Here is a 26,134-nt window from a genome sequence, read left to right on the forward strand (position 1 = left end):
AATGTTAATTGAGCTAGACTTGAGCTTGATGTGTTTAATAAATGAGCCATATCAGTTTTGGGCTTAATTTGGTCAAGTTCTTCATGCCCGCTTGTATAACATGGAATTGACACCCTAGTAGAAGAGGGGAATGAACTGATAAAATTTTACATAGGAATGATATCCTAGTTCCAAGAACCAATCTAGTGGTGAAAATGCCCTCAATTCATCACCTCTCGAGTCCGGCTAGTTGGGGCTAGGATCACTACCATGGAGCACCATTTTTTAATTAAAAAAAATAAAAAAGTCGGCTCCAAGAGTACAAATAATAGGAGATTTGAATAAGAATTATACCTTGCATATTGTATATCTCTATTGAAAACCGTCCGATTACAAACATTGGAATATAAATAAAACCATCAGATTAGAATCTTTATCTAGCTGTGAACTTTAAATCAATGTCCTGGACGCAAGTTCCAATCCAACGACTAATCACGGCTTGCTTCCTCCGTGAGGATTGTTCAGTTACTTTATAATGTATATACATCCGACCGATGAGATCGCTTATTAAGGTGGGACCCAATTTCCAGGAGGAAATCCAGCCGGGTAAACTTTTCCCCCATTAGGGTTTCACTATAAAAGCCTAGTTCGCCCCTGCTTTTAGTCTACTTCATTCTCCGATTTGGTTTTCTCTGTGAGCAAATAGCTGCTGCGAATTAGGGTTTCGGTGAGAGCGGAACAATGGGGCACACGAATGTATGGAACTCCCATCCCAAGACCTACGGCCCTGGATCTCGTACCTGGTAAGAGATTTCTCTTCTTCTACTTCGAAGCTTTCCGTTCTAGTTAATTTTTTATGGTTCAGAGTTTCATTAGTTTAGATAGGTAGAAATTCATCTGATCTATCTTTCTTCCATGATTGTGATTTTAACCTGTAACCGTAGGATTTCCGATTCATCCTCATCATCCTTTTCTATTTTTTGTTGCTTCGATTGATCTTCTGAAGTTTGTGAGTAAAGTTCGGTTGATAAGATCTTCTTTTGTGCAGCCGAGTGTGCGGGAATCCTCATGGGTTGATCCGGAAGTATGGACTGATGTGTTGCAGGCAGTGCTTCCGCAGCAACGCCAAGGAAATTGGATTCATTAAGGTAATTATTTCAGGAAAATGAATAAACTCATCTTCCTCACTAGTTATGGTTTAAGAAAGTTTTTGTTCTATTATTGTTGGGAATTTTCTTCCTTTATTCTGTGCTCTCGGAGATCGAAACTCCCTTCTAGTTACTAATTTTTTTTTTCAATTTTTTTGTTGCAGTACCGTTGATGAATGAATCGCTGGCTTTGTTTTGGGTTTTCATAGCGAGTCTTTGAATTTGGAGTAGCAGTAGTTTTTCTACTTCTTTATTTAGTGAAGATGATGCGATTCCTGACTGTTGAACCAAGAAATTTTGTTTTCACATAATTATTTTGCATTGGAATATATCCCTTTTTGAGTAATCACTTTTGAATCAACCAATGCAATTGTAAAATGGATATCCTATCTTCCCTTCCCCCTCCCCCTCTCCCTCTCAAGCTGTTTCCGACATTTGCAGGGTTTTTTACATCTAATTGAACACCTAAATAATCTATGCCTTCAACGATGGTGGTTTTAACAATTTTTTTAATCATTCTTTGACCTCTCTTCAGTAGATTTTGGTGTTCTGGCCTCGTGGAAAGTATTCCTCTAAGCTTAACCAGACGTGGCTATAGGGTTTTAGTATGTTTCTGTCAACCCTAAAACAAATCTCAGAATGCACATGTTGCTAAGATTGAGATCGGGTGTCCTATCGATGAAAAATAGGGTAATAATGCTCTTTTCACTCTCTTACATTGTCTAGGGAGAGAATGGAGAGAATTCATTGCTACTATTTTATATATATATATATATATATATGGGAAAATGTTGGGTATGCTGTAGATATTAAGTATGTTAGTACCCATTGTGTCTATCTCTCTCTTTTCTTTTTGTGAAATGGCTTTCGTATACTTGGAATGATATTCTATCATGTGTTCCTATTGGTGCTATCCGGTAGTATTCTTGATATCGGCAGCGAACATATCCTTCTCCCTATATATATAATGACGGTAGTGTTCTTGATATCGGTGGCGTACGTATCTTTCTCCCTATATATATATATAATGAACTCTTATGTATTATCAAACCCTTAATTGTGAATGTTGAGTATTATTGTGAGTTTTGAGTATTAGGATAGGGAGATTTTGTCACTATTTTGCGCAAAATAAAAGTACCAAGTCAGACCGAATAAATGGCTTCCTGTTATTTTCCTATGAAACATTTTACCAATACGGCAGTGGAATTAAAACTCTGATTATGAACCTTACTTGCATGTTAAATATCTATTTTACTAATTAATATATTATGTATGTTTTTAACTGAAAAAATGACCTGTTCTAGCTAGGCTTTGCGCAAGAGCTCTTAAGAATAAGAAGCAACGAAAGAAACTCGACCCATTTGGCAATTTAAATCTTTACAAGTATGTGTTTTTGGTAAAATGTGTTTCTAGGATTGGTTAGCATATTTAAGAGGCTTCATTCTCTACAAGAGGTCTTTTATTTTTTTATAGGAAATGGGAAAACTACATTAGTAAATAGCTTAATACATCAATATTTCAGTGTGAGATGTTAATGCTAACCAAATTGTTCAGTCTTTGGGCTAGCCAAGCCATAAGTACCATTTGAGTCAAAAAATGGGTTAATGGTGATTTTTAAAAAAACAGTGGAGGTTTTAAAAAAACGGTATGGTACTGCATCCAAAATGAAGATCACTGATCTTGTTAGCATTGCTTTAGATCTCAGCAATATTCTAACTCTATAGTGCCCTCGTATTTGTATCAAAAGTTTCTCCCATCAATACATAACTAGTGGACAATAAGGCACAATTCCTATTAGATGATAAACCATTCAAACTATGAGGCATACTAGCATGGATGGATAAGGATAGGATAATTCAAATTAGGAAAATTAAGAATTATAGGGTTGGAGGAAGAAGAGATCACTAATGGTTTCGTTTATTTAAAGAGGAGAATGATGTGGGGGTTTGGGGCTATTTTTTTTTTTTTTGAAAATGATGTTATTTCTATGCTTCCATATAAACTAACAGAATAAAAATAGATGAAATCATGGTAGTATAATTATAGCACATAATGGGTCGACATCCATTCATTTGTAAAGGATATGGTATCCCTCCATGTACAAGTCTCCAGAAGAAGGTCTTAAATTTGATGTGTAAGTCCACATTGAAGGAATTTAGTAGCCATTTTAGTGGTGAAGATTTCTTTTTTTGAAAGTTAGCAACACCATCAATGTAGTTGCTTTTGAAAATAAAAGCCTGGATTTCTCATGATCATGTATGATCATGTTTGAGGAATCAGTATTGGATCGACGTCAGCTGATACAAATCTGTCGTATCCAAACTGATGAGCTGATCTGAATAACTATTGGCCATGATCGATATTGTATTTGATACCGATTCCTATTTCCCTGCTCATGGTGTTGACTATTGATCATTACTCCGAGCAGTAAGTACTCCAGACTAAATCATTTAGCCTTGCAACTCGTAGTGGTCACATATGTCTTGTGACTTGTGATTAAAAAACAAAAAAACAAAAAAACAAACAAATAAACATAAATACAGTGAGTTAATGTATTCGGATGCTCTTCAGGTGCACCGACCCCTTCAACATGCATCACATAGTTAATAGCACCATGATATGCATTCAAAGTGCCTTCCAACTGTATATGCGCTAGAGTGAAAGTGACTGTTGCACTTGAGAGAATCTCGTTTCAATATCCATTCTTGATCTTGATCTGTTCATATTGATCTTTATCGGATTGATTTACTCATTTATCTTTATCCATGTTTTTCTTTAAAAACCGAATTGTTTTAATGCAGCAACACAGGAATACATGGGGGCTATTCTTTTCTGGTTTTGTTGTGTCTATGACTAGTCAATTAATTTAAATTTGATATGTGACAAAAATTGAATTGAACCGGATCAAAAATTAAAATTGTGAGTAAATTTTTACGTATATGAATATATGTGAATGTCCTTGATCCATAGATATGACATCTAAGTAAATGAGGAGACTGGAGACAGGTTCCAGATCGTTGAAATCGAAGAATTCCCCCCTATCCGTGATCAACTGGGAATGAATTCGTATTTGAGTTGAAATAAACCTGGTAGCACCATATCAGTAAATTTCAGTGAAAGCGAAGGCCAACCGTCAAAGCCCAAATGTCTTTCATGAACAATGGAGACCACAAAGAAATAAAGAATGACATGCCCCACAGCTCTCTGCCTCCAAAAGAGGCTCGTTTTTCCATCGATCCCAGCATTCATTTCTCTTCAGGCTCCCTCTTCACTCCTCTCTGCAAAAGAAAGAGAGAGAAAGAGAGAGAGAGAGATAAAAGCGAGGAGATGCGTACGGTAGTTTTCAATCTCTTCATTTGTATTAAATTATCCTGCCATGGGTTCGTAGGGGCTCTGCTTATCCATTCGGGTTTGAGAGATTTTTTTTCTCTTTTCCTTGGGGGTTCTTCTGAGGGACTTTTAATGGGTTGAAGTTACTTAAAGGGGTGGTGGAGAGCTCTCAGTGTGCGAGTTCAAAGTTTTTTCAAGAAATTGCCCTTTTTAGAGTTATTGGAGTTCCTATTTCCAAGCATAACACAATGAAGGTTTTTGGGATCTCTGTGCCTTTGGTGGTGGTTGGAGCAGCAGCTTTGATGTTCCTTTCCTTCACCACCAGCAGCACCTCCACATTCTCCAGTAATTTCTTCTCTCCTTTTTTCTTTGCATGTTTCTCTGTATAAGTTTTACTAATAGTGTATACACTAGTTATTTTTTCTTCCCTTATAGGTCTTTCAAGTTTGTTGAGATGTGTTGGTTTTGTTAAACTGTAGTTGATGATAGGGTTTGGTTTTATTTTACTTTTTGCTTCACACTGGCTGAAATGTAGAAGGGTTTCATGTTAGGTGTTTGTTCTTTAGATGTTTTTAAGGAGATGCTTTAGATCTCTGGGACTGGCCATTAAAATTGCTTCAATGAGATCTGAAATTGTGTGCTCAACTTTCTCTATGCACCCATTGCCACTGTTTAAAAAGAAACAGTAAAAGTGCAAAATGTTATCTGTATTCTGTAATACAATTCAATCTGAAGAGAGGAGAAACAATTTTCTTTTATTTTGATTGAGTGGCAATTTTTGAATACTCTGTATTGGTATCTTTATTGAATCCTCTGGATCAAATGTAACACCAGGCCGATAGATCTAGCTTCCAGATAGCATGCAGCTCCATATCTTTCTCCTGCTCCATCCAAGTTTTTAGAGTTATTAGTTTGCTATAGCTAGTCAGCTACAGTTTTGCTAGCTTCCGCTGATTATAAATCTTGCAGTCTTATTTCTTGATATGATTTTATGCTTGCACATTTTTAGATTTATGAGTCTATATTCCATCTGTTGTAGATTTTCTTTTTTTTTATTTTTTTTCAATTATTTTAGAATGAGTGGCTTAGAAACATGCCTTACTGACCCTTGATTCATTCTGATGCTTTATTTATTAGGTATTTTTGTTCATGGTTAACAGTGTCTGGATTAATATTGCATTCAGACTTTTTTAGTAGTTTCTCATTATTCAATTTGTAAGATTTTTTGTTTTGATTGAATAAATGTCTAGAACTTTCTGATCTATGTTCTTCTGAAAATTTATAATATTTGTTTATCTTATTTTCTATGGATTAATAATTTCCCACACATTTCATGATCAATGGTAGGATAAAGTTTATGAATCTTAGTAGAGATTAATACCTGTTAGATTAGAACTAGTATGTAGAAGGTTCAGGTTTTATAACCTTGTCCCCCCCCCCCCCCCCCCCCTCTCCTCCTCCCTTCAGAAGAAAATGATCCCCAGAATCTGTTTGTGTCTGAAACTGCATTTTGGATTCCAAAAAGGGCCTTCAGGCTGCATTTGTATGTTTACCTTTTATCAATTCGCTTGAATACTGAACTCTGAAAGTATGTTCCCCTTTTGAAAACCAGATGCAATGTTTACCGACCATCAGGATATAGGGACAATGGCCGCAAGCCGGAAGTTGAAGGTACATATGCTGTTCTGAGCTGCCTAAAGGCAGTGCTTCTCATCTTTGAATTTTCTCTTAGGCAAAACACTATATGAGACTTCTTGTTGGTTTTGATGTGTTCTTTCATCTTTCTACCATTATTTGCAGGATAATAATTATGGTACTCACACGGAGAAGATGAAAAGAGATGGGGGAAATGTGAACCTGGAGGATTATGGTTCCATTGATCCTTCTCCGAGTTCAAAGGCCATAGAATCTGGACCAATTGAGCATGGCACTCCTCTTATGCCTTACATTCCAAATCCAGGGCCTCCAAGTCCTCCCAGCTCTTCCGACTATCCTTAGGTTACCTGCGAGATCCAGCTGTAGTAGCTATGCTAAACTAAATAATGTAACAAGTTTCAACTCCTAGGAGATGTTTGTGTTCTTGTATCTCTAGTTTAAATATCGAACAGTTCTCATCGTCTAATCTGATTGGGCATTACACTTCTTTAGAAGTCTGTTGCTGTCTCTTATCATTTACTTGCCATGTTCATATCTCTTTCTCTTGCATCCAGGGCTTGGTTCTGATACTAGGACTGTTTGGTATGCATTCTTAGAATAAATTCTGGGTCTAGAACGTATTATTCCAGTTTTTCTCTATTATCCCGCTTCATAATGCATCCTAGACCAGAATCTATTCCAAAAATGCATACCAAACAATGCTTAATTAGATATCGATAGACATGTTTATCATAGGGAATCAAATTGTTCACTTTTCACCTTCCGAGAGCATGAAACACGAAATATTAATTAGTCGACGGACACCCATTCCCTCTCTCAGCCATCCAAGTGAACTGTAACCAAAGAGCAGCAAGAAAATTTGGGTTTCATCATTCATGATCATAATCTGTTAGAGCAGTTATGGGAAATGTGATAAAAATGGAAAGCAATGGGAAAAATTGGATAGCAACATAGACTTTGTATGACTAAGGGCTTGCCTACTGTGGATTGGCTTATCAACCAAACAAGCTGACCCCATTTAAGTTTCTTAAGGAAACAGATAGAGCTGCTCTAGGCAGCATTGGGAGCCCCCTACATGGAACTGGAAGTCTTTCTTTGAATGCTTCTTCCTACTCACCTGTTCAAAAGCACGTAACACATCTTGGTTTGCAGCAAGAGATAACACACCCTGGGCTAGTTAGCCATCAAGGGCATACCTTAAATACAAATCCCAGGTTATCAGTTTCACGTCATTCCCTGCTCTGTACTGTGAAGTAACTCTTCAAGTACAACTTTGACAAGACAAACAACCATAACACTCAATGATCATTTGAAGAGGGATCTAGACTCTGCTTGTTGCTTATATTGACATGTCAATATAAACGTCAAGTCAATAATGGGTAACGGAAGATATATTATGCCTAATACCTAGCCCAGTAGGTGACAATTTTACTTGTTGAAGCCGGACAGCTCGGTCTTTTCACGCTTGTCCGTGTCAGGGTGTAGAGGGTGCAGGAAAGCATCGTGAAAGGCTGCATGACCCTTACAAAACACAGAAGTGGACGAAATCACGGTCCGGGCGTCTGAGAGTCGAAAAATTCTACCATTATGACGCTTTTATGCGTGTTTTCATTGGTCACCTTGTTGGCGTAAGGGACTCAACTGCCCCTATAGGGAACGATTTATGGCCGGGGTGCGGACCCTGCAGTTAAGTGGTGGGTGCTCAAATAATGATCGCGACGTAATGACGATTTACGGCCGGTGACGAAATGAGGAACCTTAACCTTACGCTGCCATGGAAAGAAGAAAGGTCAACGATGCCACTGAATATTATTGCGTACAGGAACCACCAATATTTGGGCTTTCGTCTAACCAGACGATGAGGACTCTACTCCCATTGAGAAACCATCACTATTCTATACACCAATGACAAGTTTTCAGCTTCAGATCTAAGCGTAAACGTTTCTCTGTGCCCTTAATTCCCTCTTCTTATAGAGTAAATATTATTATTGCCCCCTTTTGTTTAAATTCTTGATGCCATGGAGTGTAATTGTTTTGGTCTTCTAGACTGATTTTTCTCTTTAATTCTTATTTTTTGTTATTTTGATTGTTTCCTTTGATGGGTGAGGAAGAAATGGTTGGTATTGTCAAGGATGCAGATGCTAAAACAAAATCAAAGTTGACCCTTCTACCATTAATAGCTCTCATCTTCTATGAAGTCTCTGGAGGACCCTTTGGGGTTGAAGATTCTGTTAGGGCCGGAGGTCCCCTTCTATCCTTGCTTGGTTTCTTAATTTTCCCACTGTTCTGGAGCATCCCGGAAGCTTTAATTACCGCTGAGCTTGCAACCAGTTTCCCTGAAAATGGTGGATATGTTCTTTGGGTGTCTGCAGCTTTTGGACCCTTCTGGGGTTTCCAAGAAGGTTTTTGGAAATGGTTCAGTGGGGTCATGGACAATGCTCTTTACCCTGTTTTGTTTCTGGATTACTTGAAACACTCTTTTCCAATCTTCAATCGGTTGATTGCTCGAATACCTACTCTCTTGGGAATTACGGTTTCTTTGACATATTTGAATTATAGAGGTCTGCACATTGTGGGGTTTTCTGCTGTCGCCCTTGCCATCTTTTCACTTTTCCCCTTCTTAGTCATGGGTCTTCTCTCCATTCCCAGGATAAGGCCTAAACAGTGGTTAGTGGTAGATTTAGGAAAGGTGGATTGGAGGGGATACTTTAATAGTATGTTTTGGAATTTGAATTACTGGGATAAAGCTAGTACCTTAGCAGGAGAGATTGAGAACCCGAGCCGCACTTTCCCCAAGGCCCTGCTGGGAGCTGTGGTTTTGGTTGTTTCTTCATACTTGATTCCACTCCTTGCGGGTACAGGAGCTTTGGATTCTGCACAGAGTGAGTGGAGCGATGGATACTTTGCAGAGGTGGGGATGCTGATAGGAGGGTTGTGGCTTAAGTGGTGGATCCAAGCAGCGGCTGCAATGTCTAACATGGGGTTGTTTGAGGCTGAGATGAGTAGTGATGCCTTCCAACTTCTTGGGATGAGTGAGATGGGGATGCTTCCTGTTTTTTTCGCTTCAAGGTCGGTCACTTTGGCATAATTTATTTCCTTTCTAGTCTTATAATGTTAAGAATTATGACTTGTGAACTTTTATCCGATCTAACCATAAACTATAGGCTGCACAACTTCTTTCCATAGTTTTTGTTGTGAAAATGATGATAACTTTGAGTAAACAAACCTTTCAGATCAAAATATGGGACACCAACTATTAGCATCCTGTGCTCTGCAACTGGGGTTGTATTCTTGTCATGGATGAGCTTCCAGGAGATCGTGGAATTTCTTAATTTTCTCTATTCTATAGGAATGCTTCTCGAATTTGCAGCTTTCATCAGGTTGAGAATAAAGAAACCAGATCTTCACCGACCATACATGGTTCCCTTTAATACATTTGGGGTGACAGTTCTTTGCCTGCCACCAGCATTGTTGCTTGTTCTTGTTATGTGTCTAGCTTCAATCAAGACTTTTTTAGTAAGTGGCAGCGTAATCATACTTGGGGTCTTTCTGTACCACACTATAGCACATTTGAAGGAGAAGAAGTGGACCCATTTTGACACATCACCAGCTGTGCCGTCTGATAATGTTTTAGATGAAGTTCCTGTTTTGTCCCAACCGCATCAGGAAAATGTAGATGAGTCTTCAATAAGCCTTTTATCAGAATTTCCATCCACTAAGATAGGACAACAATCTTCTGAAATCATGCTTGAGCATGTTTTAAAATTGGAATAGAAAAGTATTATTATTCCTGTGCTAGTCAGATAAATGTATTAATATTATAACTGTTCTTTTCAGAATTCTATGGTTATATCTTGAAGAAAATATGCTTTCTGTGTAATTGATTTTCTCCATTTTGCATTGGCAGCTCAAACGAGCATGGTTTTTTAATCCTATTTCATTGTAGACTTCCATGAAAGGAATAATGTCTCCATCACTTCTGTTTTATTGTGTCAATTGGTAATGCTAGACCTGTAAATGCATAGATCATAGGGAAGCAGATGGGTGGGGTTTAGTCTCTCAGGGATATCATTTCTTTTCTTTCTAGTTTGATTATAGTTCAGTACATGGTTGGGGACATTTCAGAAACTATTCAAATCAATTCTGTAGGACCTGAGAATTTACCGGAAGCTGCTTCCTGCAACTGCCAATTCAGTTCTCATCTTTTTGTATTTATTTATTTATTTAATCTATGAATGTTCTTCTTAAACTGCCTTTCCTCACTGAGCTGCACTCAATTCCTGTTGAAATCCTCATCTTCATGGACATATAGTAGATGTAGTTTCTCTATGTCTTTAACCCTAAAGACATGCATTGCATTTTGAGTTTTCCTATCTTGATGCTCTTATCATATATCCATAGTGTTTGCTGAGGATATTACTGTTGCTTAATTTTTGACATCAACATATCGTGCTTTACACCTTTTTCTTGTGATGAATATTTCATCCTACATATTTCAATGTACTCCGTTTTGCTCTACGGTTATTTGTACCTGTGAAAACACATGAACTTTTACACCTTTTTCTTGTGATGAATATTTTATTCTATATAGTTCAATGGACTCCATTATGCTCTGCAGTTATTTGGACCTGACAAAACACATGAACTTGTAGAAAAATAAAGGTTGATCAGTAACTCTGAAATTCTGCTTATTGCTAGGACACATACTGTAATATCCCACTTCTTAAACCCGGTCTGATTTCGCGGTTGAACCGGTTTAACCATGCAGGAACCGAGCCAGAGGATGTTAGAGCGGGTTCCTTATGGGCTATGATGGCACGGGTGACCTTAAACACCGGCTGGCCCGACAAGTCTGAGCCAGTGCCAGAAGAGACGGGAGTGCCCAAACCGTGTACGTGCACCTATCATAAGGCTATGTACGGATAGAACAGGTATTATATCCGTATTTTAAGGTTATATACGTATGTTACATTGTATGCTTGGGGTAAGGTCCGAGCCGAGGTCCGAGCCCGGTCAAAATCCCAAGTTTTGACTCTCGGATGGGTAGGACCGGTGGGTACCCCACCCACCTGAGTGACCCATCCGACACTATTCACTTAAGTAGGAATAGTATATAAAGCTTTATGGATTCTTTTCTTTCCATTTATTTTCCCCGTACGTTTGGTGAGAAAAGTAAAGAGGAGAGAGAAAAAGAAAGGGAAGAAGAAAGGAAGAAGAAGAAAGGAAGGATTTCAGCGGCACCGAAGCTCGATCTTGCCATTCCGGTGCCGGAAGAGTAATCTTCAACTTGAGATCTACGGTTGGAGGTAAGAAAAGCTGGGTTTTATGAACATTGACCATACCCACGCTTTAAACCCTTGATTCGAGTATGGTTTTTTAAGATCTTGTAAACACACTTTGAAATGATGAATCTAAGGCTTAATAGATGATTTATGTGTTGATCTTGAAGGATTTGAAGAGATATTGACAAGGTAGAAGGAGCATTGTGAGTTGGAAGTGATTTGGAGGGTTTGAAGCCATTCTTGAGCAAAGAAGGTATGATGGTTCCCCTTACTTAAATCTAACTTAGATCTAAGCTAGAACCATCCTATAGGACTTTAAAGGTGTGAAGAATGGGTTGAGAAAAGCCCCATTTGGGTCCCCAAGGAAGGGAGGAAGTTGAGAAGAAACTGGGGTTTTTCCGCCAAAACCGGCGGGTACAACCGGTGGGTCCCTACCCGCCTGAGACACCCATCCGAGAGGACCAGGGGGTCCCTGGCCTAACCGGCGGGTAGGACCGGCGGGTCCTACCGGCGGGTCCCTACCCGCCGGTCCCAAACCGGCGGGTTGGACCGGTGGGTGGTCAACCCACCTGTGTGACCCCCCCCGAGTTGACAGAATTTGATTCTTAGGTCCGATTGAGCCCAAATCGGACGTGGGACCTTCTTTCGACGTTCTAAACACGATTTTGAAGTCGGATTTCATTAATTTTGATTCTAAAATGGTGAAGTACTAACCCCGCTCAATTATGTTAGGTTCACCAAATCATACCCGATTCGCTCAGGATCTCGCCCGTACCGAACGAGACTTCTTGTACGCTACAAGTAAGTGGAGAGAGGACGTTTGGCCTTGTTTCAAGGCATTTGTTTGGCATTCATATAACTATATCTAATTTAGTCATGTCATCATGAATATGCTATATAGATTAGTCATTCCACTCATTGATGTGCATATATGCTATGTTACTTTCAATTGCAAATTAAATGAGATGTTATATGTTGAATGTGGACATCATGTTGCATAATGCATTGATAGATTAGATGTCGTAGTCGGCTTGGAAACGAATGCATTGGTGGCCCGTGGAATGGGACACGGAGGCACTATGCAGTCGTACTATTGTCATATAAGAGCATGCGGTATTAGGATTCTCACCATCCCGTGCTACGACCCTTCCCAACAGGGGTTGAGGTGTTGGGTTGCCATTTGGGGGGAAGCAGGGGTCGCGGTTGTAGAACACTGTGGCGGTTAGGCATTACGCCCGACGAGTCGTGTAGGACAGCCGGCAACCCCGGTGGTATTTCAAGAGGGCCAATCGTACTGCTTTTAAATTGCTGGAGTCAGCACTGTCATTTAATTTATTTACATTTCTGTTGAGAGCCGGTGGACGGCATTGTCTTTATTTTTCCGAGTACTCACGGTGGGCCTTCTCCAACTGCCCTATGGGCGTATCGCGGGAGGGAGTTCGCGGCTCGTACCCGGAGTATACGCGCACTGTGGTTGTAGTAGCACTAAAACCAAAGACTTAGTAATGTTGATTAGGTGTATGTGATTTAAAATGACTTGCATGGCATGTAGAGCATATGATGTGTTGTGATTGTGTGGACTGTTGTGTGTGGTCCACCTCTCTACTTACTGAGCTAGTGAGCTCATTCCACGTGTACACCCCTTTTTAGATGATTTTGCAGGTCATGCATCTGAGGAGCATGGGGTGGGTCCCGCAGTCGAGTTTCCTGAGGAGGACTGGTGGACCCCTGATGAGTTTGAGCACGGCGTAGACTGCGCGTGTGAGAGCTGTGTTGCGGGGCAGCGGTTCTGAGGCCGAGCTGAGCTCCAGCCTTGATACCGATGCCGGGCTGTGTACTCTGATGTTTTTGATAATTTCCTGTATATATTTGATATTCAACTTTATTCTTTTTGTGTATATATATCATGCCTTCGGGCCCAAATGTATATAATTATGGTATCGCCATTTGGGTATCAGGTATATGGGAATTATTACAGGTAAAACTTAGTCTTCCGCTGATTGATGAGTTGATGTTAGTGTGTGTATGCTGTGGTGGAATACAGTATCTGATGATCCTGGCAGGTTTGGGTTAACCGGTGTTAACTCGGTCACCGCTCCGGTTCAGTGCGAACGGGGTGTGACAAACGGTGGTATCAGAGCGTGATGCTCTGCTCCACTCACAGCATACCATTAGGATTCCGTAGATTCTATAATAGGAAAATGGGGTTGGGCAAATATAAAAGCTTTAAAGATTAAAAGTCAAAGAAAGGAAGTATAAAAAAATTGAGTTATATTATAAGTTGCATTCATGGCATGCGTGAGTGTAGATAAAAGGTAATTAGGTTGGTACTATAACCTATAAAGTGCTATTTCGGCGAAATTTCGGCAGCATAACGGCGTAAAGTGGGATTTCCAAAAATTTTACACAAAACCTGATAAACAACAGATAATAATATAACAAAGAGCACAAATAGAAAAGTCACATCACCACAAAACCACACAGGAACTCCACATATGAAAACATTATAATAGTCCAATATCCAAGGATATTTCATTCCATAAATGAAATTCAAGTTACATCGCAATTACAAGGAATGAGAATAAAGAAAGGTACAATGTCTACAAAAAAAGAGAAAAATGGATAAACAGCTAGTGTGGGCGAGCCAACCCCTCACTGGTCGTCGTCATCGTCGTCGATGATCACCAAGTTCGCTGGAGGCCTGGAGTTAAAGTCGAAGCGGTGATCGTAATAATCTAACCTCGTGTTCACCAATCGTACCTCCCTCCGAAGCCGGCCATAATCTGCTGAGATGGCGGTGGCCCTGGTATCCAAGTCCTGACCCAGCCTACGGAAGGAATCCTCCAAGGTGACCTGCCGGGAGGCAATCTCGTCCAACCGCCTCAGTATCTGGACCTGGCCGTCCTGCAATGCCCGCATGGAGGCTGTCCTGTCCTCATAGTCGTAGTCACCACTCCCAGGTGGTGGGACTCCATATGGTGGGGCTGTAGCTCTGGAAGAACTAGGGCCCGTACCTCTCGACGCCTGAGGCACCTCCTCAGGGATACTGCCACCCATCAGATCCGCCTCCTCGTCCTGAGGAACGTAGTCCTCGTCCTCCTCACTGGACTCCTCCTCCATGAGGACATCCTCTACAGGGGCAGCCCTCTTACCCCTACCTCTCCGAGCTCCCGATCTCGGAGGTGAATCCATGAGGGTGTGGAGACCCATCTTCAAGAGGTTGCTTCGATCGAACCTATCAGCCGGAGTCTTCCCCTCCTCTCCGCTCAGATCCACCCTGAAGAACTCGAAGATCCTGGTGAGGATCCTGCCGTAGGGGAATCCTCCGTCCTCTGGGTGGGAAGCATGGTGCTCCATCGCTCTGAGGATGATATAGGGAAGGCACAAGTGCTCCCCGCCTCCCTCTGCGGCCGTAAAGATACAAAATGCAATAAAAGCCGTCATGAAACCTACCTGGTTCCGATGACCTCCTCTGGGGAGCAGGTTGAACTGGATCAACCGGGCGAAGAGGCGGACCTCAGGGAAGAAAGATGTCTCGGACTCCGGGCGACTGCTGCTGCCGCAGATGGTCTCGTAGATGAAGTCCGGTGTCTCCATACTCATGAACGGTCCCTGAGGTCTGCTCCTGGGGGGACTGTAGTATCGGTGTCCCGCCGCCGACATACCCAGTATGCTGGCCAAGGTGCCTACCGTCAGCTGGATATCCACCCCCTTCACCAAGCTGCTGACGGTGAATTCCCCGTACTGGTACGATACCTCCATGTTGCAATAAAACCGACGGACGAGCTGATCGTAGCACGGTCGGTCCACCTGAAGAATAGTGTCCCAGCCCAATGCTGAGAACCTCTCCTGGAGCTGGGCCTTGTGGAAGTCCTCGACTACCACGGTCTTTTCCATCAACACTGGCCCCTTCAGGAAGATAGGCCATTTGGCTGCGGCCTCGGCACTAGTGAAGTGCTCCTCATCGTAGTCTGAAGGGTCAGACTGAGCAGGTGCAGGTCTTCCTGTGCGATGAGCTGAAGTGCTGGTCTCCGCACTTTTCCGCTTAGAAGCGGTGGTCTTGCGTAGAACACCAGAGGAAGAGGGTCCTCTGCCGGTGCGTGAAGACATCCTGACAATAAGAAAAGGAAGATGGGTTAGTACAGCAATAAAGGACAGCAGCATTAAAGAAGGAAAGCCAAAATCCAATTTATGCGAAAAACGGGAACGGCAATGATCTAGAACTGATAGAAAACTTATGACATGGAACATGGTAGATGATAACGCATGGAAGCGTGCCAAAACAGTAAAATGACAGCAAAGGACAGCAAAAGCAATAGGCATGAATGAAATGGGGAAATTCAAGTCCCTTGTGCAAATTGGAATAGAATGGAGTGAAAGCTTGAAACCCTAGGTCTAGAATGAAATGCCATAGTAATGGGATGATGGAATTGCAAGAATATACCCCAAATGGACTATGGAATTCCATGAGTACAAGTATGGATGAAAATCAAGGAAACCAATGCCAAAATAGGGATTTTCATGGAAATGCATGAGGATTTCAAGCATAATGGATGATTCAATGAAATCTAACTCATATCTAGCGTAAAACAAGTGGAATGCATTACATAGGAGTCGTCAATTTGAGCAAAACAGTAAGGATTGAAGAAACCCCAAATTTGGGAACCTAGGGCATCAATTTGGGTTTTTCTCCAAATAGAGTGTGATAATCCTATACGCTACCAATGAGCACAGTGGAATCATCATAAACACATGCTAATACTTTTCTATGGTGGAAAATGGAGAAAGAAAGCCTAGAAAGTAAATCCAAATCAAGCATTTCACCTAAAATTTGAAATTCTGGAAAAAGGAGAAGAAGAAGAACTTACTTGGATGAAGACGAGTTGACTCTTCACTAGAGCGCCGTGTGGATGAGTGGAATCGCGAGTTGGAGCGCCGAGTAGACTCCCAAAATCGTCCAAGAGGGAAAGGAAGAAAGAGAGGGGAGAGGGTGAAGGACAGACAAAACAGGGCCTTTCTGGCCCTGTTCTTGTTTTATCGGGCAGGACCGGCGGGTCAGACCGGCGGGTCCCTACCCGCCGGTGACACCCGCCGGTTTGAGTGTTGGGACCGGCGGGTCAGACCGGCGGGTCCCTACCCGCCGGTTCATCCCACCGGTTTGGACAGAAGGGAAAATTTTTAAAATTTTGAAAAATTTTCTTTCCTCTTTGCCTTTTCCCTTCTTTTCTCCTATTATGAATGCATTGGTTCTATGGTGGGTATTAATCCTATGATCTATATGCTATGGTCAAGTGGGACCATTAGCATGTATGTTGTGAACTTTGCCGGTATATTGGAATTGAGCTATGATTAATTACAGGCTATCATACACTACAACACCTCACATAATGGCATATGATTGTGTGCCTAAATCAGTCTACGGTGTTTAATCAATATGGTGTGTGATATGTTCCAGGTACAAGGATACGATGGTACGTACTAGATCCGGTAGTAATGCCCGAGGTACCTCGCGGGGTCCTCGTCGGGTCGGTCGACCACAAAATCCCAGAGGGGCCCGTTCTGTGGGGCATACCTCGCCTCCATTACCTGCAGAGACCCATGGTCAGGGTGGGGCCCATGGGGACCCACCTATGACTGCACTCCCGGACCCTCCACCGGTTATCACACCGGGAGATGTTGCTACAATAATCCAGCAGTCCCAACAAGCTTTCCAACAACAAATGCTTCAGCAACAACAAGCATTTATGACTGCTATCCAGCAACAGTTGGATCTTTCTCAACCGGGTCAACCTCCCCGGGTACTCACTCCGCAAGACCCACCTGTCGGGTCGGGAACGGGACCACCAGTGGGTACACCTTCAATCCCACCATTCGGTATTCCTCAGCATGGGATGCCTCATCCTTATGCCTACTATCCTGCCTATGCTCCTAACTTCTCGGCGACGAGTAATACGTCAAGGGTGGTAGAGTCGTTCAAGAGGAACTTACCACCGGTATTCTCTAAGGTGGGGAGTGATCCTCTAGAACCGGATCAATGGATCCAAGAATTGGAGAAGATATTTGAGGTGCTTGAGTGCACGGATGCCCAGAAGCTCATTTGTGCTGGGTTACAACTCAAGAAAGAGGCAAATTCTTGGTGGCAAGCTTCCAAGCCTATATTAATGGCTGCTCATCCAGAACCTACTTGGGAGCAGTTTAAGGAATTGTTCTTGGACAACCACTATCCGCGCAGTTTCAGAGATCGGAAAGAGACGGAGTTCATGGCCTTAACTCAAGGAGGTAAGACTGTCCTTGAGTATCAGCAACAGTTTGAAAGTTTATTCCATTTTGCCCCAAGGCATATGCGAACAGCTGAGGAGAAGGCAGCAAGGTTCCTAAAGGGCCTAAAAGCGTCTATTGGGTCTGTGCTGGAAGTCTTGGATTTAACCGAATATGGGCAGATTGTACAGAAGGCCAAAACGATGGAAGATAAGCAAAAGGGTGAACAGTCCCTCACTCCTGGACTGTGGAAGAGATCAAATCCATTCCCAGATGTGGGAAATTCCTCCAAAGCATACCGTGGATCATACAGTTCTGGGCCTATGTATAGGCAGCCCTATAGGCCATCTGGCTATCCTCCTAGGCCAGTTGGTGGTTCGGGTTCTACTTCCTTTCGCCCGAACACTGGTGTGGCACCTACAGCTTCAAGGCCACCTCGACCTTCATCTGCACCGGGTCAAGTGCAGAGGGGCCCCGCTCCAGTTCCGACGTCTCAGATTCGTTGCTTCAACTGCCATTCCTATGGGCATTATGCGAAAGACTGTCGGTCCCGACCAGCCTTGCCCTCCAGTCAGCCCTCTGCTTACCGACCTCCCTTGCCTCGAGGCAATCAACCGCAGGGAAGGATGTATGCCCTATCAGCCGAGGAAGCTGAGGCTAGTACAGAAGTTGTAGCAGGTACATTTTAAATTAAGAAGTTCATTATGATTAATATTGATGACCTGCTAAAATTATATACATTGTTATACTAGGTATCCTACCCATATCGGGCATACCAGCCTATGTTTTATTCGATTCAGGAGCTACTCATTCATTCGCATCTAAGAGATTTGTAGGGAAGCTTGGGATGTCACCCAGGATCCTAGACCAGGGAATGATTGTTAGTATGCCTACTGGTAAAATTGCACAGTTGAAGGAAGTGTATGGGCCGTGCCCGGTGGAGATTAGTGGAAAGAACTTTGATGCACAACTCATTAAATTCAATATGCAGAATTTTGATGTTATACTGGGTATGGATTGGTTGTCAGCTCACCGAGCTAATGTGATCTGTGCGGAAAGGCTGATTAAGGTAACAGATGACGAAGGGAAAGAGTGGGTATACCGAGCAGATACCATGAAAAGAGTGCGGAAGGTCCTTGTCTCCGCTCTCCAAGCGGTAAAGTTGCTAGAAAGTGGATGTCAGGGTTTCTTAGCTTCGGTACTCGATGTTGATGCAAGAGTTACACCTATAGAAGAAGTAAAAGTGGTTAAGGAGTTTCCCGATGTTTTTCCGGATGATCTGATGCATTTACCACCTGATAGAGAGTTGGAGTTTGCCATAGACTTGACTCCTGGAGCAGCTCCAGTATCTAAGGCTCCATATAGGATGGCACCAGCTGAATTGAAGGAGTTGCAGATGCAGTTGCAGGAATTGTTAGAAAAAGGGTTTATTCGCCCAAGTGTTTCACCTTGGGGTGCGCCGGTGTTGTTTGTCAAGAAGAAGGATGGTAGTTTGCGTATGTGCATAGATTACCGAGAGTTGAATAAGCTGACCATTAAGAACCGGTATCCATTGCCACGCATCGATGATTTATTTGATCAGTTGTAGGGAGCCAGAGTATTTTCAAAGATAGACCTTCGGTCCGGCTATTATCAGCTCAAGATAAAGAGTAGTGATATACCCAAAACAGCATTTAGGACTCGATACGGCCATTATGAGTTCCTGGTGTTGTCTTTGGGTTAACCAATGCGCCGGCAGCATTTATGGATCTCATGAATCGAGTATTCCAGGATGTGCTCGACAGATGGGTAATTTTTTTTATTGACGATATCTTGATCTACTCCAAGACCGAGGAGGAGCACACTCAACACTTGAGAATGGTGTTACAGAGGTTGAGAGATCAACAGTTGTTTGCCAAGTACAGTAAGTGTGAATTTTGGCTTGAACAAGTTGGATTCCTGGGGCACGTAGTGTCTAAAGCTGGAATCGAAGTAGATCCTGCTAAGGTAAAAGCAGTAGTGGAATGGGAAAGTCCCAAGAATGTTACTGAAATTAGAAGTTTCTTGGGTTTGGCTGGATATTACCGGCGTTTCATCGAGAATTTTGCTCGGATTTCAGCACCAATTACCAAGTTGACTAAGAAGGGTGTGAAGTTCGACTGGGCAGAGGAATGTGAGAAGAGCTTCCAGGAATTAAAAGCAAAGTTGGTGACTGCCCCGGTGCTGACTATTCCTGAAGGCACAGGTGAGATGACAGTTTATACCGATGCTTCCAAAGTTGGTTTGGGTTGTGTTCTCATGCAACGCGGTAAGGTAATAGCATATGCATCTCGACAACTAAAGGAATATGAGAAGAACTACCCTACTCATGACTTGGAACTAGCTGCAGTCATTTTTGCCCTTAAGATCTGGCAACACTATTTGTATGGGGAGAAGTGTGAGATATACAGTGATCACAAAAGCCTGAAATACTTCTTCACCCAGAAGGATTTGAATATGAGACAGAGAAGATGGCTTGAACTCATGAAGGATTATGACTGTGACATTCAGTATCATCCCGGCAAGGCTAATGTAGTGGCAGATGCATTAAGTCGGAAGACACAGACTGTGTCGCTTTCATACTTAGCAGTCAGCTCACCACTTGTGCAAGAGGCGATGTTAATGGATGAAACCCTCTTGTATGAAGAGGCAACCCTAGAGCTTGAACCTCAACCAGAAAACCTTAAGTGGTTGACGGTATCCTTATCGGCTCTACAGGTGCATCCGGCAATTAGGCAAGAGGTGATAATGAAGCAACCCTTGGATCCTGAATTGCAGCGGATCAGAGTTAAGGTTCAAGACCAAACAATGAACGACCCAGATTTTACTTTAGCCAGTGATGGGGCCTTGATGTTTCGAGACAGATTGTGCGTACCCGATGATTTGGATATACAAGATAAGATAGTGAAAGAAGCACATAGTTCCGAGTACTCACTTCACCCAGGAAGTACCAAAATGTACAAAGATCTCAAACAGAGTTACTGGTGGCCAAGCATGAAAGTCACCATAGCTTTGTATGTGGCGACTTGTCTTACCTGTCAGAAGGTGAAAGCTGAGAGGCATCGACCTTATGGTACCCTTCAGCCACTCCCAGTACCAGAATGGAAGTGGAAAAGGATTACAATGGACTTCGTCACCGGACTACCAGGTACACCTAAGGGAATGGATGCGATATGGGTGATTGTGGATCGGCTTACCAAGACTGCTCACTTCATTCCTATCAAGACCAAGTTCTCCATGGCCAAGCTAGCACAACTTTACGTGGACAACATAGTGCGTTTACATGGAGTGCCAGTGAGCATTGTTTCAGATAGGGACCCAAGGTTCACTTCCAGATTTTGGAAAAGTTTACAGCGTGCCTTGGGATCGCAACTGAACTTGAGTACAGCTTTTCACCCACAGACGGACGGTCAGTCGGAGTGAACCATACAGATATTAGAAGACATGCTCAGGGCATGTGCAATGGAGATGAGTGGCAGCTGGGAAGAATATATACCTCTTATGGAGTTTGCATATAATAATAGTTACCAAGCTACAATTGGGATGGCTCCATATGAAGCGTTATATGGCAAAAAATGCAGAACTCCTTTGTATTGGGATGAGGTAGGTGAACGTCGAATGTTAGGACCGGAGATGATCCAGATGACTTGTGACAAAGTCGACGTTATTAGAGAACGGATTAAGGCAGCTCAGTCCCGTCAAAAGAGCTATGCAGACACCCGCAGGAAGGAGATTGAATTTCAGCCAGGAGAAAAGGTATTTCTCAAGATCTCTCCTACTAAAGGTTTGCAAAGGTTTCACAGAAAGGGAAAGTTGAGCCCAAGATACATGGGACCATTTGAGATCTTGTCCCGGGTTGGCTCAGTAGCCTACATGCTTGCCCTGCCACCTTCACTTGGAAATGTTCACAATGTATTCCATATATCCATGCTGAAGAAGTACGTGCATGATCCATCTCATGTACTACCCGTGGAACCAGGGTACCTAGAGGCTGATATGACTTACACAGAGCAGCCAGCTGAAATTTTGGACCGGAAGGTGAAAACCCTGCGCAACCGCTCCATTTCCTATGTAAAGGTGCGATGGGCTGGTCATTCACTTGAAGAAGCATCATGGGAGGTAGAAGAAGAAATACGAGCCAAGTACCCTCATCTTTTTGATCAACCAGGTACGCAATTTCGAGGACGAAATTTTTCAGAAGGGGGGGGTAATGTAATATCCCGCTTCTTAAACCCGGTCTGATTTCACGGTTGAACCGGTGTAACCATGCAGGAACCGAGCCAGAGGATGTTAGAGCGGGTTCCTTATGGGCTATGATGGCACGGGTGACCTTAAACACCGGCTGGCCCGACAAGTCCGAGCCAGTGCCAGAAGAGACGGGAGTGCCCAAACCTTGTACGTGCACCTACCATAAGGCTATGTACGGGTAGAACAGGTATTATATCCGTATTTTAAGGTTATATACGTATGTTACATTGTATGCTTGGGGTAGGGTCCGAGCCGAGGTCCGAGCCCGGTCAAAATCCCAAGTTTTGACTCTCGGATGGGTAGGACCGGTGGGTACCCCACCCACCTGAGTGACCCATCCGACACTATTCACTTAAGTAGGAATAGTATATAAAGCTTTATGGATTCTTTTCTTTCCATTTATTTTCCCCGTACGTTTGGTGAGAAAAGAAAAGAGGAGAGAGAAAAAGAAAGGGAAGAAGAAAGGAAGAAGAAGAAAGGAAGGATTTCAGCGGCACCGAAGCTCGATCTTGCCATTCCGGTGCCGGAAGAGTAATCTTCAACTTGAGATCTACGGTTGGAGGTAAGAAAAGCTGGGTTTTATGAACATTGACCATACCCACGCTTTAAACCCTTGATTCGAGTACGGTTTCTTAAGATCTTGTAAACACACTTTGAAATGATGAATCTAAGGCTTAATAGATGATTTATGTGTGGATCTTGAAGGATTTGAAGAGATATTGACAAGGTAGAAGGAGCATTGTGAGTTGGAAGTGATTTGGAGGTTTGAAGCCATTCTTGAGCAAAGAAGGTATGATGGTTCCCCTTACTTAAATCTAACTTAGATCTAAGCTAGAACCATCCTATAGGACTTTAAAGGTGTGAAGAATGGGTTGAGAAAAGCCCCATTTGGGTCCCCAAGGAAGGGAGGAAGTTGAGAAGAAACTGGGGGTTTTCCGCCAAAACCGGCGGGTACAACCGGTGGGTCCCTACCCGCCTGAGACACCCATCCGAGAGGACCAGGGGGTCCCTGGCCAAACCGGCGGGTAGGACCGGCGGGTCCTACCGGCGGGTCCCTACCCGCCGGTCCCAAACCGGCGGGTTGGACCGGTGGGTGGACAACCCACCTGTGTGACCCACCCGAGTGGACAGAATTTGATTCTTAGGTCCGATTGAGCCCAAATCGGACGTGGGACCTTCTTTCGACGTTCTAAACACGATTTTGACGTCGGATTTCATTAATTTTGATTCTAAATTGGTGAAGTACTAACCCCGCTCAATTTTGTTAGGTTCACCAAAGCCTTCTCGATTCGCTCCGGATCTCACCCGTACCGAGCGGGAATCCTTATACACTACAAGTAAGTGGAGAGAGGACGTTTGGCCTTGTTTCAAGGCATTTGTTTGGCATTCATATAACTATATCTAATTTAGTCATGTCATCATGAATGCGCTATATAGATTCGTCATTTCACTCATTGATGTGCATATATGCTATGTTTACTTTTCAAATGCAAATTGAATGTGTTGTTATATGTTGAATGTGTACATCATGTTGCATAATGCCTTGATAGACTAGATGCCGTGGTCGGCTTGGAAACGAATGCATTGGTGGCCCGTGGTATGAGACACGGAGGCACTATGCAGTCGTACTGCATATAGGAGCATGCGGTATTAGGATTCTCACCATCCCGTGCTACGACCCTTCCCAACAGGGGTTGAGGTGTTGGGTTGCCATTTGGGGGGAAGCATGGGTCGCGGTTGTCGGACACTGTGGCGGTTAGGCATTACGCCCGGCGAGTCGTGTAGGACAGCCGGCAACCCCGGTGGTATTTCAAGAGGGCCAATCGTACTGCTTTTAAATTGCTGGAGTCAGCACTGTCATTTAATTTATTTACATTTCTGTTGAGAGCCGGTGGACGGTATTGTCTTTATTTTTCTGAGTACTCACGGTGGGCCTTCTCCAACAGCCCTATGGGCGTATCGCGGGAGGGAGTTTGCGGCTCGTACCCGGAGTATACGCGCACTGTGGTTGTAGTAGCACTAAAACCAAAGACTTAGTAATGTTGATTAGGTGTATGTGATTTAAAATGACTTGCATGGCATGTAGAGCATATGATGTGTTGTGATTGTGTGGACTGTTGTGCGTGGTCCACCTCTCTACTTACTGAGCTAGTGAGCTCATTCCACGTATACACCCCTTTTTAGATGATTTTGCAGGTCATGCATCTGAGGAGCTTGGGGTGGGTCCCGCAGTCGAGTTTCCTGATGAGGACTGGTGGACCCCCGATGAGTTTGAGCACGGCGTAGACTGCGCGTGTGAGAGCTGTGTTGCGGGGCAGCGGTTCTGAGGCCGAGCTGAGCTCCAGCCTTGATACCGATGCCGGGCTGCGTACTCTGATGTTTTTGATAATTTCCTGTATATAATTGATATTCAAACTTTATTCTTTTTGTGTATATATATCATGCCTTCGGGCCCAAATGTATATAATTATGGTATCGCCATTTGGGTATCAGGTATATGGGAATTATTACAGGTAAAACTTAGTCTTCCGCTGATTTGATGAGTTGATTTTAGTGTGTGTATGCTGTGGTGGAATACAGTGTCTGATGATCCTGGCAGGTTTGGGTTAACCGGTGTTAACTCGGTCACCGCTCCGGTTCAGTGCGAACGGGGTGTGACACATACACTGAAAATGGGACTTCTGGGAACTCATGAACTCCTGCTAAGCTATTTTGTAGACTCAAATGATATTTGGAGAAATTACAATGGCATTGTAGAAGATGAATGCTAAATTGTGCACATCAAATTCTGTACATGACCACTCTTTAAAAAGACTCATTTTTTTTTAAGTTTGACTTGGCATACTTGGCCTGTATACTGGTGGGACCCATGTGGTTAGTCTCGGATCCACTCAACTGTCTTGGGTTGAACAGCAGTCTGGGTGCAGATGCACAACATTGTGATCTATCCATTGATTATTTTTTCAGAACTTTTCTATTATTTACTTCTCTTGTGGGGTTGGGAGATTTGTAGGTTTGTTTTTTATTTATTTCATGTTTGAATTTAGTTTGGTATGTTTTAATTCTAGTAGGCCTTTACTAGTTGGTTTAGGCGTAACTTTTCAAAATGTATTTTCATTAGGATTCTAGTAGAGTAAGACATCCAAGTCGAAGTAAAAGAATTGTTGCCTTTTCCTTTTTTTAGGTTTCGATGAGAATGACTATTTTGCTCTTGGAGACTATGTAAACGCTTGCAGACTGAACAACCCAATGGAATTTCTCATGGAATAACGTTAAAAAATTATCAAAGTTTTACTGTTATTTTGTCTTTTTTCAATCCCTTAAACTAATCCATGAGAAGCCAAAAACCGGGTTTGGGGGGGGGGGGGGGGTGGCTTTTCAGTTTTCAGAGCTCCCCCTGACCTGCTGCAACTGTGTTACTAATTCTTATTTGGTCAACCAACTTTAAGATATATCCTGTATAACTATGGGTCACCTCTGGTTAAATCCAATCATTAGGCCAGCAAAAAAAGCAATTGCTGACCAATCACCAGAAGATCAATAAATGGTTGAAAGGATCCCCTAGAACATCTAAGAACTTTTCTTCATGCCTGAAAGCAATCAAAACTTGATGTAGGAGAAACTCCATCATTGATAATGTAATAATTTCAAACAGAACACAACTAGTAAGAGGATGTATCCTACTTCATGTTAGACTTCAAACAAGGCTACTTGGTTTTCCTGCCACTACCCTTAGACTTTCCTTTTTGTTTAAAAGAGATTGATGCCCATATCACTGGAGTCCAATGCCTAATATTAGAGGCTCTCTGCTATTTATGAAACAACTCAGTAGCAGAGAGAGAACAGCCCCGTCTAAGTATTGATTTGGGGATTATATTGTTGATGGAACATCGCAAATGTTGAGCTCAAGAAAACTTGGCCAGGATAGTAATTCACAACAGTGTAAGACTTACAACTGCCACATTCTTGAGACACCCATTGTAGTTTGTAAAAATTTTAAGTCTCCAACAGAGGATCTCAAACCTAGTTTTTCAAAAGGGAAGTGGATGATAATGTTGGTCTGCTTGTCCTTGTCTGATTGGCCTGTACCAATTCTGAACTTGAGACAATATGATTTCTGTATCTTTTACTTAAATCCATCTTTCAGGTAACTTTCTATTGAATCTCAATTGGCACCCAGTTGTGAATTTCCACTATTTTTCAATGTCATGCATT

The 26,134-nt window shown here is 42.6% G+C and overlaps 3 protein-coding genes across 5 annotated transcripts; all 3 read left to right on the forward strand.

Annotated features, from left to right (window-relative positions):
* Positions 1 to 623: 623 nt before the first annotated feature.
* LOC122074048 (40S ribosomal protein S29-like) lies at positions 624 to 1,473 on the forward strand. The gene is made up of 3 exons (XM_042638840.1): positions 624 to 782; positions 1,028 to 1,127; positions 1,292 to 1,473. Exons 1-3 carry the CDS (start codon positions 721 to 723, stop codon positions 1,298 to 1,300), a joined length of 171 nt encoding a protein of 56 aa, XP_042494774.1. The 5' UTR covers positions 624 to 720; the 3' UTR covers positions 1,301 to 1,473.
* A 2,881-nt stretch (positions 1,474 to 4,354) lies between these two features.
* LOC122074047 lies at positions 4,355 to 6,607 on the forward strand. The gene is made up of 3 exons (XM_042638839.1): positions 4,355 to 4,802; positions 6,070 to 6,128; positions 6,258 to 6,607. Exons 1-3 carry the CDS (start codon positions 4,706 to 4,708, stop codon positions 6,453 to 6,455), a joined length of 354 nt encoding a protein of 117 aa, XP_042494773.1. The 5' UTR covers positions 4,355 to 4,705; the 3' UTR covers positions 6,456 to 6,607.
* A 1,004-nt stretch (positions 6,608 to 7,611) lies between these two features.
* On the forward strand, positions 7,612 to 9,993 carry LOC122074044 (probable polyamine transporter At3g19553). Of its 3 annotated transcripts, none has more exons than XM_042638834.1 (3): positions 7,612 to 8,088; positions 8,225 to 9,182; positions 9,347 to 9,993. In XM_042638834.1, the coding sequence occupies exons 2-3, from the start codon at positions 8,227 to 8,229 to the stop codon at positions 9,885 to 9,887; spliced, it is 1,497 nt and encodes a 498-aa protein (XP_042494768.1). In that variant the 5' UTR covers positions 7,612 to 8,088; positions 8,225 to 8,226; the 3' UTR covers positions 9,888 to 9,993. The 3 variants fall into 3 exon arrangements, with proteins under 3 accessions (XP_042494768.1, XP_042494769.1, XP_042494767.1); XM_042638835.1 differs by having other exon boundaries at positions 7,612 to 8,047; XM_042638833.1 differs by having other exon boundaries at positions 7,613 to 9,182.
* The last annotated feature ends 16,141 nt before the right edge of the window (positions 9,994 to 26,134 follow it).

Source organism: Macadamia integrifolia, chromosome 3 (genome assembly GCF_013358625.1).
Source record: "Macadamia integrifolia cultivar HAES 741 chromosome 3, SCU_Mint_v3, whole genome shotgun sequence".
Classification (NCBI taxonomy): domain Eukaryota; kingdom Viridiplantae; phylum Streptophyta; class Magnoliopsida; order Proteales; family Proteaceae; genus Macadamia; species Macadamia integrifolia.